Source organism: Artemia sp. Qi Xiang Cuo, chromosome 6 (assembly GCF_049724085.1).
Source record: "Artemia sp. Qi Xiang Cuo chromosome 6, ASM4972408v1, whole genome shotgun sequence".
Taxonomy (NCBI): Eukaryota; Metazoa; Arthropoda; class Branchiopoda; order Anostraca; family Artemiidae; genus Artemia; species Artemia sp. Qi Xiang Cuo.
In genome coordinates, this window is record NC_142799.1 from 71,738,228 (window position 1) to 71,755,522 (window position 17,295).

At 34.3% G+C, this 17,295-nt stretch overlaps 1 protein-coding gene across 1 annotated transcript in view; it reads left to right on the plus strand.

The window, feature by feature from the left end:
• Positions 1 to 17,295, plus strand: part of LOC148951571 (adhesion molecule nephrin-like) — a 286,912-nt gene that overhangs the window by 132,219 nt on the left and 137,398 nt on the right. The window contains exon 5 of the mRNA XM_089091200.1: positions 6,265 to 6,471. Within this exon, the coding sequence (XP_088947326.1) occupies positions 6,265 to 6,471 (207 nt within the window). The remainder of the gene's footprint in view (positions 1 to 6,264; positions 6,472 to 17,295) is intronic.

A 17,295-nucleotide genomic window follows, 5' to 3' on the forward strand; every position in this document is an offset into this window, starting at 1 on the left:
ATAAACTCTTATAATGGCATGGGGGGGACATAAGCCCTTAAAATAGCATGGCAATTCCTATACACGCAAGCAAATAACATGGGAATTCCTGTTCAAGCAAGCAAATAACATTGGAATTACTATACAAGCAATCAAATAACCTGGGAATTCCTATACAAGCAATCAAAATAACTTAGGAATTCCTATAAATGCTATCAAATAAGATGGGGTTTCCTATACATGCAAGCAAATAACATGTGAATTCCTATACCTTCAAGCAAATAACATGGGAATTCCTATACACTCCAGCAAATAACATAGGAATTCCTATACAACCAATCAAAATAACTTGGCAATACATATACATGAAAGCAAATAACTTGAGAGTCCATATACATTCACTATATGATCATTTTATGTAATAGACACTACTGAAAAAAACATGTTTTGTAAGATAAAATATAGAAATAACAAGTTTTTTTCATATACACGCACTCAAAGACCTATGTAATTACTCTGCATTCATGAAAATAACATGTGAATTCCTATACGGGCAAGCAAATAACATGGGAATTCCTATACATGCAAGCAAATAACAAGGGAATTCCTATACAAGCAAGCAAATAACATGGGAATTCCTATACACACAAGCAAGCAAATAACATTGGAATTCCTATACATGCAAGCAAATAAGATGGGAATTCCTATACATGCAAGCAAATAACAAGGGAATTCCTATACATGCAAGCAAATAACATGGGAATTCCTATACATGGAAGCAAATAACATGGGAAGTCCTAAACATGCAAGCAAATAACCTTTGAATTCCTATACAGGCAAGCAAATAACATGGGAATTCCTATACATGCAAGCAAATAACAAGGGAATATCTATACCTGCAAGCAAATAACATGGGAATTCCTATACACGCAAGCAAATAACATAACCATTTCTTTTATTTAAATCCCAACCACAAATCAAGTTATCGTATATTGAACAACCTCTGATTGGCTCATAAAAAATGCCCACATCAAACGATACGTTCATTGTGCAATTCTTATCAAAAACAAAAAGCTTTATACCCCTTTTTTCCAATGAGAGTTAGCTTTAGCAACGACACATTCCTAACAAACTCTTCTTGACTAAAGGCCATTGTCCAAATAATCAATCACACTAGGACCGGTAGTGCGTACTCGTTCCTCTTTGAAAGATGTATTGACCTCTAGATTAGAATTACCTACCAGAAAAACCGGAAGGAACACGATTCGTTGAAAACTTACACACATATCCTTGCCTCAGGCGTAAGTTTGAATGTAAGTTTTCAATGCATTAGGCGCTTACTACTTATATATATATATATATATATATATATATATATATATATATATATATATATATATATATATATATATATATTTATTTTTATATATATATATATATATATATATATTATAGTCTCGAATTTCTTAGTCTCGAATTATCACTGGATCTATTTCTTTACCAAAAATCTTTCTAGAGTATGTCCTCGGATGGAGTGAAATCACACTCTCCATGTATTTAACTTTGTTTTTATAGCTAAAATTGGAGTTTCTATCACTGTTTCCTTAGCATAGCTAATATGTATATATATATATATATATATATATATATATATATATATATATATATATATATATATATATATATATATATATATATATATATATATATATATATATATATATACATATATATATATATATATATATATATATATATATATATATATATATATATATATATATATATATATATATATATATATATATATATATATATATATATATATATATGTATATATGTATATATGCATAAGTAATGCATAAGAAATAAATACTGAAAGTAATTTATGTTCGCTTCAAGTTTGACCTGCTTCTTGAACTCACTTTCTGTTCGTTTTAGGTCTCGTTTGTTCATTTATATTTTGAGAATTATTTTAATTTCTATCCGTTTTAGGTTTCATTTATTTATTCACAACTATTTCAGTATTTTCTGTTTGAATCATTACATGAATTCTGCCCGTTTTAGGTTTTATTTTTATTCTTTGATTTTTTTTTAAAGTAGGCTTTAATTTTTTTATTGATGTTACAAAACGGTTCGGAATTTCAGTTTCTATACCATCATCTTTAAAGTTCTATAACGCAGAGATTCTACTTCTAAATAATGTTTTTGGTAACTTTTATTCATTTTAAGCTTGCCTTGATTTTTCAATTTAATTTCTGTCGTTACAGGTTTCATTTATTCATTCATAGTAGTATTTTATGTTTTGGCTGACTTGATCGTTCCTTTTAATGTCTGTCTATTTTTTATTTTATTTATTCAATTTTACTTATTTCATACAGAGAAATAAGTAATAGTGGCGAAAACGTGTTATCTCAAAAACTTATAGGTTTTTATATTGTTATAAAGTTTAATACCAGGGAATCGAACTTATCGTTGAAGTGAATTTTAGATATAAAAACGGTGTCGAGCGTACACCCCTCCCCACTCGTTGAAAATACCCCTCCTGTGGAATTTCCCTCTGCGGAAGTGCGATCCCCCCCTCCCTGCCCTGATGCAAACACACACAAAAAAGTATTTTATAATGTTTCTAGATTTAATAGTATTTGTATTCATTTATTTATTTAGATTATTATTTTATAAGTATTTGTATTTATTATTATTTTATTTATTTAGAATAAGCCAATTCTTGAATTGGTGCCCCCGAACTATTCAAAGGAAAAACACATGCTTTTTTGTTTGTTTTATTCATACCATAAAATGTCAATATGCCAATTTTCAGAATGAATTATCATGCTGTAAAAACAAAAACAATCAGGTTTAAGGATGAAGTTTAAAAAAAAAGAACAATGAGGTTTTAGCTGACATGGAGACAATAGGTAAATACAACAACGGGAAAAAAGCTAGGGTTATTGGGCTTAAAGTAATGTGACGAATGACATAACGAAAATGGTACTCCTGTACTAAACGCAATCTTTTATATACTGCTATGCAAACCAGTCAAACAGTTCGTGGTAACGAACTGTAAGTAAGGAGCGACCCGGCTCAATAGTAAGCGAACTCTAAAAAACGAAATTTTGATACCAATAGATGCATCAAAAGAATCAAATTTTAATGCTGATTTTAAATATATAAGTTTCATCAAGCTTAGTCCTACCCATGAAAAGATTCGTGCCTGAGAACATTTGTCTGAATTCGGAAAAAGGGGGAAACACCACCTAAAAGCTATAGAACCATAATGATAATCACACCATCGGATTCAGCGTATCTGAGAACCTTACTGTAAAGGTTTTAAGCTCCTATCTGTAATAATGTGGAATTTTGTATTTTTTGCCAGAAAAAAGATCACGGATGCGTGTTTATTTGTTGTTTTTTTTTTCCTAGGGGTGATCTTGTCGACCCAGTGGTCCTAGAATATCGCGGGAGGGCTCATTCGAACAGAAATTAAAAGTTATAGTGTCATTTTTAAGAGACAAAAAAATGGAGGGCAACTAAGCCCCCTTCCACGCTCATTTTTCCCCAAAGTCACCCGATCAAAATTTTGAGATAGCCATTCTGTTCAGCATGGTCGAAAATATAATAACTGTTATCTTTTAAAATGACTGAATCCCCCAAAGTCCTCGGGGGAAGTTCTGAAAGTTATGAACTTTACCCATTGTTTACATATAGTAGGCCTATTGGTTATTGGGAAGTATACAGACGTTTTAAAGGAGGATTTTTTCTGGTTGTGGGGGAGGGGGAATTGGGTCGGGGCAACATCAAAACTTAAAACGAACAGAAAATATTACGCATATGATCGGGTCCGCCCCCTAGTCAATACCTTGCTCTTTAAGGCAAAGATTTTTTAGTACTTTCATAAGAGCTATTTATTCTAATTAACGGCCTTTGTTATTAAGGGGTCATTTTTAAAGAATTGGAACTAAGTTCGAACTTTAGCGTAAAGAGCGAGGTATTGGCTAGGGGTGAACCCCCTAATATACGCATTAAAAATGTATGATTGTAGAATTTCGTTACGTAAATAACTTTCGAGAAAGCCATTTAACCAAATAAAAGTAAAATTAACATGCAAATTTTGTATTAATTATTCATGTACGGTGAGCCAAACTAAAAACCTGCATTAATTCAAAAACGTTCAAAAATTTAATAAAGAAAAACAAGGTTTTTTAACTGAAAGTAAGGAGCGACATTAAAACTTAAAACGAACAGAAATTATTTCGTATATGAAAGGTGCTTTCCCCTCCTCAATGCCTTGCTCTTTACGCTAAAGTTTTTTATTGGTTTAAAAAATAGAGTTGTGAGAAAGAGTCAAATTTTAGCGTAAAGAGCGAGGCGTAGAGGAGGGGAAAGCCCCTTTCATATACGGAACAATTTCTGTTCGTTTTAAGTTATAATGTCGCTCCTTACTGAAAGTTAGGAGCGTTAAAAAAAAGTTAGTTCAAAAAACTTGTTTTTTATTTTATTTAATCACAATATAGACCGAGAAACGTGATGAAAAATAGGTTTACGCTGCCTTGTGGGATATAAACAAAGGTAGGAACTATATATAAACTGTTGTTTTTTGGGGTTTAGGGGGGGGAAGGTACCTAGGTTAGGTTACGTATTTAATATATGGTAAGCTTTATACCCCCCCCCCAATGTGCATATATATATAGCCCAAATTAGTTTCTAAACTATTATATATTCATCCTATTTTATTTCATTAGCATTAACCAAACTAGCACTATATAAAAGAGTGCGTTTAATACAGGAGTACCACAAACATAAACCCATGCAATTAAAACTCAATTTTTTACAGGCACGTATAGGGCAGTAACATCTCTTTTCTCTTTGTTATATGTTCTCTTTGTTTCTTTTCTCTTTGTTTCTTAAACGGTATTTTTTTTTTCAAGGCTAATTACTCGTTGTCTAGATGGTGGATTGAGAGGTTTATAGAAACTTTTAATGAAGGCCTTATAAGTAAGTTGGAAAATGAAAACTAGAATAAGATGTTGAGGAGAAATCTGTTTTCCTCTTTCGCTAGGACTAATCCTTTGAGCAATTTTCAACGAGGTGGAAACCGTTTATCCTTCTTTCCCTTATCTTGAGCACCAGAAAAAAATAGCCTAAATAAAGCCAAATGAAGCCTAAAGGATAGCCTAAATAAAGAAAGGCTCCTCAGTAACCGTTTTTTTCTTAACAATCTTAACTTAATCTTAAACAATCTGAACAGTTCTTAATTTCTTAACAAAGGAGAATTTGGACTACTACCCAAACTAAATTGTTATCTTGTACATCATATGATATGTGTGTAGGCCTATCACTCATTTGCCACAGAAAAGGAAAACAAAATGACCAACATTTTTTTGGGGGGAGCGGTTATTCTTTTCCAGTGGGTAGGGTTTACAAAAAACAACTTTACAAAACGCATCAATAAATAGTCTTTATGTATTTTATTACTTTTTTACGATTCGGACATTTGGGGGGGGGGGGGGTAAACCGGGTACACCCTCCTTGGATACGACCCTGGCACTGCTATAGGGTTCTAGAAGTTCGAACTAAAGAGAATGAGAAACTTAGTTGAATTGGATTTTCGGCAATTTGACACGAGAAGATAGGAATAAAACTACTAACGGCGCTAAAAATATAGCGTCGGGTGACGTGCGAAATAGGCCTTGGTTAGAATGTAGGGAAGGGGAATTTTTTTTAGAAAATGCTAAAAAGGGTAAATTTTCAAAATCCTTTTCGTATTTTTTTTTCATTTTTTTAATGAAAATAATGAAAAAAATTATTGTGAAAGATCTAGCAAACAAATTGCCTTCCCTCTCCCTTCGTCTTTTAATTGGCACTCCTGGTAAAAGAGTGCCAATTGAACTGAAGAAAAGTAAGTGCCAAAGAGAAGACAGCGAGAACGGAAGTTCGGTTTGATTTTTTGTTTTTGGAAATGTTCGTAGAGCGCTGGAGAATTTTTCCAAAATGAATGTTATTCTATAGGCTGTGCTTCATAAACCTATACATATAGAGAAATTTGTTTCGCTGTTAGGGTTAAAAAGCGCAAAAATAGGTGAATTTTATATGAAATGAAACAAAATGATGTGATATAAATTGTAATATTCGGTCCTCTTAATTTTTTTTTCAATTTTTTTGGGGGGTGGGGGGGAGGGGTGGGGGGGCTTCTCAACCCAAAGTCCCCCCTTTTCCTCTACAGGCATGCTGGTCACAGTAGTTTGCGCATATTGCGTTAATAATATCCATAATTCATCTTTTCAGGAAAACCAGAGCCCAAAGTAGAATGGTTCAAAAATGGGCATTTGATTGACCCCCTCTCAGAGGTTGTAACATCGGTAGGGGTGATTCAAAATGTACTCGTTATTCCAGTTTTGCATAGAAGTGATGTTGGTTCTCAGTTATCCTGTGAAGCTTCCAATACAAATTTGACGTTACCACCAAGGAAAACTGTGATACTGGACATGAACTGTAGGTGGATTTCTTTTTGAGACTGGGGGGAGGTTATATTTTTTTTTATGGAAGTATTTTCGTCTCACTTATTGCTTAAAACAGAAAAATAGTTAAACAAGTAAAATTAAACGTTCTTTAAATTTTTAACACCAAAAGCGTTGCTTCTGGTACGACAAGCTTTTTAGCTTACCGTTATGTGGATTAATAAATAAATAAATAATAAATAAAAAAAATACTTTTGTGTTTTTAAGGAAATCACATTTTAGGCAGGTTTGAAATAAATTATTAAAACTCTGTAGATAGACAAATATGACTTGATACACCATCTGTTACTGTTTTTCATGTGTGTTTTTTTTCTGCTGTGATAAATATTTGAAATTCTCATCTAGCTTTATTCTTATCTGGCCTTAAAGATTGGTGGCACCATATTGAGTAAACAAAAGGAATGTGTATTTTTGGGTTAAAACTTATAGCTTACAAACAATTTAGCCCATGGGGAAAGGAGATGTAAGACATTTTGGAACAATCAGACATTGAAAAACATCCTGAAAGAGGACTAAAATATTAAGCTAATCGATTGAATTGTAAGTGCTGGGTTGAACCATAGAGAAACAGAGGAACTACTAGCAAGAAATCTTGTGGCTCAAAAACATTTTGTTCCTTTTACTTGCTTAAAGTTTCACACAGGAGAACCACTTTGGTGGAATTTGAACTTTCGTTCTTTTTAAAGGCCCCTGGGAATAGCGTTAATTTGCGGAAATGTAAGCTTTTGTTAATAAGGGTACAATAAGAAATAATTTCTCTTGTTCTGTTTAGTTGAAGGAATGGACTATAAATCTTAGTTTGGCAGTAAATGAATTAAATTTTCAAATTGCACAACCTTGGAATGTATGTAGGGGCTTTTTTGGGGTCTGTTCTCCTCCATATTCTTACATTTTTGTGCTTTATGCTGGTAGTTTCTGGGATTTTCTGTATCACTAACCTATTTTGGTGTGTGTGTTTTTTTTTCAAGGTTGTCGCCTCTAGAAATTTACGCTCCCGGACACAAAATCCATACCTGTAAGATCCCCATCAGCTAGCCAACGGCTTTTGGTTGTACACCCATGTACGTTTTATTTTTGTTGCGAGAGGTAGCCTCACAACAAGCGTTGTTCGTGGCGTAGCTTGGGGGACACGGGGGATGGCTGTCATCTTGCGTAGCCTGTGAAAGAGCGACAAACTGATTTTTTTGCCTAAAAATAAACCATATTTTTTTATTTATATTATAGAAGTGATAGTGGGGGGGGGAGGGCTAAAACTGATATTGTCCCCGGGTACTTAAAATCTGGTATAAGCATAGAATCGAGGCTGTTGGGGAATAAACATATTAAGAAAACAATTCTTACTTCATAATATGTATAAAAATGCAGCTAACGCATTTTGACTGCAATTCCACTTCACCATCCCCCAAATTCCCCAAACTCCTAATGATACTTGTTTAGAATCCGGGCAATACGCGAGAAGAACCGCATATAGCATCTCAGAGATGCTATATGAAAAATAGATTTTCGCTGCCTAGTGGGGTATTGCTCATTCCGTGACAAAGATTTAAACTTTAGTTTTTTGGTGTTAAAGGGGTAGAGAAATATACCTAGGTTAGGCTAGCTTACGTATTTAATATAAGCTGTGCTTTACCCCCCCCCTAATGTGCAAATATATAACCTAAATTTGTTTCTAAACTATTATATTTGTATTGTACAAGAATTGTACAAGAATTATCTGAGTGATAGATCGCATGAAAACAAAAGAAATGTAAAGAAAGTGGAGAAAGCATTGAAATATGAACTAAGGAGGTGTGAAGTGGAGGCCATGGATAAAATTGCCGAGGATTTAGAAGATTCAGCTAGACGGCATAATAGTAAAATATTGTACTGTCACGTTAATAAATTGATTGGTAGTAGTCAATCCAGACTTGTCCCAGTTAAAGATAGGAATGGGGTGGCAATTAGTGATAAGGCAAAAGCTAAAGCGAGATGGGCCAAACATTTTGAGAATTTGCTTAACCAAGATAGAGTTGCAGGAAAAAATATAGAGGAAAATGAAAAAGTTTGTGATACCTTGGATGTGAAGGAAGATTGGTTTTGTGAGGAGGAATTAGCAACAGTACTAAAAGGATTAAAGAATAATAAGGCTCCAGGTGCTGATAGGGTGGTAAATGAGTTTCTTAAATATGGTGGCTCTGAGGTTAGAAATAAGTTATTGAAGATTATGAATATGATTTTTGAAAAAGGGGAAGTACCTAACGATTTTAGGAAAACCTTAATTAAGCCACTTTATAAGAAAGGTGATAAAAGTGAGTTTGGTAATTATTGAGGCATTAGTCTTGTCTCTGTATGTAGCAAATTGCTTAGTAATATGATACTTTTTAGACTGAGATATGCCGTAGACGAAGTTTTAAGAGAAGAGAAGTGCGGTTTTAGAAAAGGTAGAGGATGTGTTGACCAAATTTTCACTCTTAGGCTAATAATTGAGAAGTGCCTAAGTTTTCAAACACCTTTGGTCCTCAGTTTTATAGATTATGAGCAAGCGTTCGAGTCTGTTGATAGAGGAGCTTTAGTAAAGGTTTTATCCTTGTATGGTATACCAGACAAATACATTAAAGTGATTAGTGCTATGTACGAGAATAATACTGCTGCGGTTAAGGTAGGAAATGAGGTTAGTAGCTGGTGTTGTATTAAATCAGGAGTTAAGCAGGGTTGTGTTCTATCCCCCTTTATATTGATTATTTTGATGGACTTTGTTTTAAGGAGCACAGGAAAGGAAATGGGAGACCACGGAATCAAATGGGGAGGAAAATGTCTCCTGGACTTGGATTATGCTGATGATTTAAGCATCCTAGATGAAAGTGTGAGCAAAATGAATGAAGTTTTAGAGGTTTTGCGAGTTCAGGGTGCTAGTATTGGTTTGAAAATTAATGTTAGGAAGACTAAGTCACTAAGGCTAGGAATAAGTGAAGATGAAAAGGGTGACGTTGGGTAATGAAAAGATTGATCAGGGGAGTAGCTGCACTTATCTTGGTAGTATTATTAGTAAAGAAGGTGGGAGCAGCGAATATGTTAAAAGTAGAATAGCCAAGGCTCAGGGTGTTTTTACACAGTTAAAAAAAGTTTGGAAGAATAGGAAGATAAGTCTGCAAACCAAGATTAGAAACTTAGAAGCTACAGTGATGACAGTGGTCAAATATGGCTCTGAAGCATGGACGCTCCGAAAACCGGATGAAGATTTGCTAGATGTTTTCCAGAGAAATTGCTTAAGGATTGTTCTGGGTACCCGGCTGACTGACCGTATTTCAAACAATAGGCTATACGAAAAATGTGGTTCAATACCGCTTTCTAGGTCTATAATGAAAGAAAGGTTGAGGTGGTTAGGGCATGTTGTGCGGATGAAGGATGACAGATTGCCGAAGATTGTTCTTTTCGGCCAACCGTCTAGGGCTAAACCGAACGCAGGCCGTCCTCGTCTGAGGTGGGAGGACGGCATAAAGAAAGATTTAAAGGAAATGGGAACTTCGTGGGTGGGTGTAAAAAGGGAGGCTTTGAATAGATTGGGGTGGAGGAGGAGCGTGTGTAGCCGTGTTGGCCTCAGGCGGCTTGGCGCTGCGATGAGTTGTTAGTAGTAGTAGTAGTAGTATATTTGTATCATACTTTGTTTTATTTCATTAGCATTAACCAAACTTCACTTGTCGCGTGGTGCCCGGATACTGAACAAGTACCCCCCTATTTTGCAAATATATAGTCCTAATTATATATTTCCCATGCATTTTGCCATGTGTCACTTTTGTTTCAACTTGTGTACCCGTAAACTGAATTAACGCTGACGAAATCATGAAATGCAAAACAAAAAAAAACGTGGGAAATATATTATTTGGGATATATATTTGCACATTAGGGGGTGAGGGAATAAAGTATAGAGGAATATAATAATTTTAGTTGTATAATTATATTTGTATACTTTGTATATATATATACATATATTTTTAATTTGTATATTTTATTATATTGCTGTATAATTTTAATTTTATGTCACTGAGTCTCACTTCTTCAAAATCTGATAATCTCACTATTTGCAAAAAATTGGTGCCCAGTCTTTTCCCATTCTTCGACTTAATTAATGCACCTTCAAAATTTAAGAAGGTATACGAGTTAATTAAAAGAAAACATCCTCTCTGGTTTTTCCCACACACGGTTGACTGTTCACCTAATCTGTCTCCGAAAAAACAATTTCCGTAATTTTGCTCATGTCATTCTATTTTAGGTCACGATCAGTCATGAATGCAAGATTTCTATAACATAAAATAATTGTATTTGTACTCCCTTGTTTTGAATCTTAAATCTACAATTTTCTGGAACTCACTAAAAAGCTTTTTACTAACCCTCCTCTTCTGCAGCAACATTACTTTCTGGATTAAACTTTAGGTACGTTCGGTAACATAAATGTCATTTTGCGAGTTTCAGCGTCGACTAGCAGTCTCAAAGACAAAGGGCCCGTTGGCAATTTTCCAAGGACCACAGGGAGCTTCCGAGGCAATTTTAGTAAAAATTGATAGAGTATTTAGATGTGTCAACAGTTTGAAAAGCTAACGAGAGACTGGTTTAAAACAAAGAAAACCTATAATCTCTAAGAAAAACGCTTTCTATTTAATTTACATACAGCATAAATAATATGCATCCTGTATCGGCCAAGATTTCAATCAAGGCGGTTAGCATAACACGAAGCTTCCGAAGATGTCACATGATACAATGATACTTCTTTTGAGCGGATTTCTAATATTCTCCAAGCAAGTGTACTAGAGTATTTTTAGGGTCTTTCCTTTTTTCTCAACTTTAAAAAGAAAATTGTGCTCCGATCGATTAAAAAACCAAAATTCACGCTTTCTAATGATGTAAGTTTCACTAGCTCTGAATATCTCTTTTTCCGGCTCGAAATGGGGGAAGTTAAATGTTTTTTCTAAGATTTTTTTCGGTCGTTTATTCTGATCTCTTATCAAAGGTACACAAGTCATGGCAAGACCGCTCAATGAATTCTGAATAGTTTGCCTACATAAACTAAAAAATGTTTATGAGGGACGAAATAGGATGGTCCTTTGTGGTATTGACCGACCTTAAAGTACATCAATAAAAACATTCTCATAGCTACGGAGACGTAGGTAAGGTTGTCTTCCAAAATCCTTTTTTTTCTTAGATTTCAAGACAGTTCTTATTGAAATTCTTCTTGTTATTTTTTTACTATTATCCCCTATGACTAATTTTTTTTTTTTTTGGGGGGGGGGCTATCCGTGATAAGCTACTATGTACGCGCCTTGTAGCTGCCTCCCCCTGACGAACTTTGGATACATTCTGACTTAATTTGACCCTCACCCTGAAATAAGACCATCACTATGTTACTATTAAGTAACATATACTACTCCCTACTATACTATTGCTATACTCATACTTACATCATCAATATACTACTATTACCACCTTAGACGGTTGTGAATATCAATTTATTCGTCAACATTTTACCATCCGGCTTGTTCAATCCCTTACATAAGAACAATTGCTATCTAAGTGTTTCCAGTTTTCTTTTCAAATGAGTATAAAAAACCGTGACGCTTTGCGTTCTTTTTTTTTCATCGGGAGATGAACTGGGAATTCGGTATATTTTCCGAAAATTCTGTAGAAGTGGGAACACTAGTCCACATTGCGCTGGAGCTTCGAGTTGACGTTACAAACACGTGGAAACTCAACTTAATCTGATCATAAATCGGTCGTAAAGGGCGCTAATTTTGCAGGAATACAAATTTTAGGTTTGAAGATATAAACTTTGGGCCTACCATAAACACTAATTAGTAAGGGTATAAATGTCAACTAAATCCTTGAGATGCATTTGCTCTTGACATACTCTTAAGATTCTTTAGAGTAAACGATCGTTCTACCCTTCTCCTCCTTCCAGGGGCGGATCCAGGATTTTTTTTTTGGGGGGGGGGGCGCAAAATAGGTTGGTCCGAAACAAAAATTTTAGGGGAGGGGTGGGCGCAAAATAGGTTGATCCGATAAACTTGCGTTAGGAGCAAGTTTAATTAACGCAAACTTGAGTTAATTAAGTAAATTACACTACTTTAGACTACACTAGGGGGGGGGGCGCCCCCTCGCTCCCCTATGGATCTGCCACTGCCTCCTTTTCTTTTTAAAATACTATATCCAGTTAATATTTACCCTTGAAGTGGAGCTAGAGTGTCCTATGGCCACTGTTTAGGCCCAGGGATCGCTGGAATTAGACAAATATGAAAGGTACATTCAAGCCAGTCCTGCCCCCAAATCTCAAAGTTCTTATATTATTTTCCTATAATTTGTTACATTTTATATAATTTGTATTTTCCTTATCTTTTTCTAAATAATATCCGATCAAAAATGTTGAGCTCTCTAAATAACTTTTGGCGTGCCCTCCTGTCGGTGTTTCATAGAGAGTCGACTCTCACTAGCTTGAAATTCACGGGACCTGTAAGCTTGAAACTTGAAACTTTACGGGATGTAAAGTTTTGATAGTAATTAAGAATTATTAAACTATAAATTTTGACGCCTCAAGGCTTTGTTTCCATGGCACAATTAGATCTGACTTAAGAGATACGAATTGTTATAGGCTAGCAGGGGTTAGAAACTTTTTCTAAGCTGTGGCGATAACAACTTTTGGTGTTTGTAGGGATGAAAAAATGTGGCCTCTTCTTTCTCGAGCTATCTGGAGATCAGATTCCTTTGGGAGCATATACCTTGGAGACTTATGAACTAATCGCCTGTTATTAGACTAGACGCAGACATATAAACGAAATAAACACAGATAAAAAAGACAATAGATTTATTGAACTTACATGCTTAGTTGTACAGCAACAGGTCACTTCAATGACAATATTTTCTACCGGGATTATTTGCGGTACTAATCGTTTTAGATCTAACTTAATATTCAAATTAAAAAATACATCTACCCCATTACCAAACGCAGTTCTTTCGTCCTGCGCTGTAAGGACTGCTTGTCATTGAATCACGTGCCCCAAGGACGCGATTCCTCGCTCAATAGTCTCTTTTAAGTGTTTTTGATGATTCAAGCATTCACACGGTTTTTTTGCCATTTAAACTTTCTTAGAAATGTTGTGCATAGCATTTTTTGCTACTAATTATCTTAGCGAAATTCGAACGACTAGCGTCGTTGTTTGACTGAAGCTAGAATGCAATTTATCTTTTTCCTGATTAAAATTTTAGACTCTTGGACGCGGTATTTGAGCTCAATTAGGGGACTTTTTATTTCTGCCCGTATCATCTTTAGAAGAAAAGAATCTTGTATTTTAAATATATCGCCTTTTACTCCTGGTACACATCACCCTTCCCATCAATTAATGACGTCCCGTCATTAGTAACTGCTTATTAGGAGTGCTTAAATTTTTTTAATTATTTTTTCTTATTTTATTCTACATTCCTATCTAAAATTCATCTATCGGACTAAGATTATTTATGTTTCTCGGTTAGCTACTATACTAAGGATTTTTTTTCTATATCTAGTACTGATTACTTTTAAATTTCCAACAAGGTTGGGGCTATTCTACTTTTACATTAGTTTTTTTTTTGATTTTGCTGTCTATATGACGTACTACATACTATCTACACTACGTTAAATGAATAACATGATAATATTACACCTAATTCTACTTGTGGTACATACATGAATGATTTATAACATACAATATTGGGTTCATCATATTCACTGATAACATTAAAACGCTTTCACTATTGGGATTTTTGAATTGTCAAAGTTATTAGGAAGTAACAAATGTAGCTTCACATCTATTCATCACCTTTCGTGTCCTTAGTGTACTACACCCTTCTGTTGTAAATTATTGTCCTTCACTCTTTTTGTCTTGCCAAAAATTTTGAAGCATTTACGTTATGGTTTCTTCATGGAACAGTTCGAGTCTAGTTGTCTTTACACGGTAAGCTTTCCCTAATGGTCAACCTTGGAAATGGCCGTTAAATATCGTTCTAATAGTCAACTGGGAAATTATTCTTCCCACTACAGGTGTTGGTGTTTTTCTTTTCAGCATATAATTTTTTAGGATTTTTGAGGCACATAGAGGATGTATTCTCGCGTAAAATTGTTCATTTGTGCCTTTTGAAACGGGTTGTCGTCATACTATAGTGACTCTCTTAATATATTGTCTTTAACTTCAGCTTCAAATATCTTCAACTATCATTTTACTTCAAATATCGTTTATCTTGTACTGCTCGATGGGGTTCTCAGAATTAAACTTCAAATTGTCTTTAACTTCAGTTTCAAATATCTTCAAATGTCTTTAAGTATAATTTAACTTCAAATATCGTTAAATATCGTTTTTCTTGTTCTGATCGATGGGGTTCTCAGATTTAAACTTCAAATTGTCTTTATTTCAGCTTCAAATATCTTCAAATTTAAATATTATTTAACTTCAAATGTCGTAAAATATCGTTTAGCTTCAAATATCATCACTATACTGTCAAATTGTTCTGGGGTCCATAGTGAGTATCAAAGGCGATATCTATGTATTTATATGTTGTACTGACCGATGGGTTTCTCAGCATTTATGTGATTATATAGTTCGTTAGAGTACTTGATACTGAGGTTCAAATATAGTGTTACCTGATACGTAATATTGTTCATGGTCGAAGAAACGACGATCGAAGGTAACTGTTGTTTTCGTAGACGAAGCTGGGATGAAAAATTGCCTGGAGTCTACTGTGAGTACTCTTCGTTGGTTGAGATATGATGAAAATAGATGCTACTGGGTCGTATCTGTACTGGGCAGCTCATTGTAATACTCAATGACCAATGTGTCCATTTATTTTCCTGTAATAAAAATAGCGAGGCAGAATCACACGTTCTTTGAAGTAAATACTCATACAATAATTCACGAATTAATTGGGTTATAATTGTTCCCATTGGGAAGTTCAATACATAGATGTTTCTTATAAAATATTAATTCTTCAACTTTAAGTATGGTCTCTTAATATACTTTTCTAATATATACTACTACATACACTTTATTTTAACTTCTTTCAACACTTAGTTAATTAGATTTAAAATAATCGTTTAAACAGAGTTTATGCTACATGGTTAAATTTGAGGTTACAACTTATTGCATGCCTGCATTGTTCACGCAAGTCCGTGCTATTTAAGAAACGCATGTGCAGCATCATAATCACACGGTTTTACATAAACGACACTACACTGGGGGAACGAGACATAACAAGGATGAGTGGAGACCTTCGTATCCACTTGTCTTCTAATGTCCGCCCTATTTCTAGGCTTAGACGTTCTCATGGGGTTCCGGGTTTAACGGCTGATATGCAGAGGTTCTTAGTCTCAGGATTTTTCTGTAATTGCAAGTCAACATTGGTGTCTCATATTCGCCTTTCGAATAAGGTCTTTAGATGCAGGATTCCAAGCTTGTCCACGTATATTCCAGTTGGTGCTTGGCAAAAAATATAAGCGTAATGAAGAACTGATATCAATATCTTTTTAGAAGGCTATTGTTTGAGTAAAGCCTTCAGCACTAAATAAATAAATATTATATATTTATGTCATATAAAATAAAATGATTATAATCTGCACTAGGACAAAATATTTCATTTAATTAGACGCTTCCGTACTGATAATATCTTTTTTTTGATACTATCCATCTTGGTTAGGGCATGGGTCGATTTTTCATGGAAAATCTGAGGGGACCTGAGTCAGTATAGGTAAGATATAACGTGACTGACTTGCGAAAATATTTCACAAAAATTAGAGCACAATATATGTCATAGATAAACCAATGAAATTAAAGGACATTTTTGTCACAGAACTATAGAACAGTGATCTCTCTGTTATTGTATATGTCATAGATATAAACTAGTGGAATTAAATTTTTCGCCCAGGAGCTAAAGACATCAATGTCTCTGTTTCTCTTTGGAAGTAATGTTTAACACAGAGCTGTAGGACAGCATACGTCATTGATATAATATAATGAAATTAAAAAGCTTTTCTCTCTTTTTTTTTGTCTCGGAGCTATAGGAAAGTAAACTCTCTGTTTCTCTTTCAAAGCATTCTTATTCAAAAAACTGAAACTTATCTAGCTCACAGAAGTTTATATTTAACCATTAATTATTGCTTTGATTAGCCTTGATTGGCATAAAAACACTAATTTCTTACACTTGAGAGACTGAGAAATATCCCTTCCTACGATCGTTTAAAAAAAAATTACAGAAAAAAAAAAATGGGCGTTTTTTCCACCCCAGTGGTCCGACAAGGAGTGGTTCAAAGCCATCTGTCGTTCTCAGTAGACCACGAGCTTCCTATATTTGGCTATTTTATATTCCCACCTTTCTCTCTGAACACCAATGTATTGACATCACTTGTGTTATTATTTTTTTTTTCATTAATATTGACTTGGTTTACTTTACATGCACGCTGTTAAATTTATTATGGTGTTAAATTTATTATCTTTGAAATTTGTCTTTAAATTAATTAGGGGTATTTCCATCTGTCAGGTTTTTTAACAGTTCTACCTGACTGTGTCGTTATTTTCTCCTCTGTTTCTTGCGGTTTTTTCTTTTTCGGTTTGTCTAGCGAAAAAAGGTCAAACTTTTTGTATTTTTTTTTAAAAAATTATTGGCCTTTTTATTTAGTTTGTTTGCCGTGTGAGGCTGCTGAGGTCAGCCTTGATTTCCCTATTTCTTTAGCTACTATATGGTCTGATTCACCATCAGACTCTTCGGAACTGGTTTCCGACGAATCCGGATTAGAACTTTTAGAGGTGGC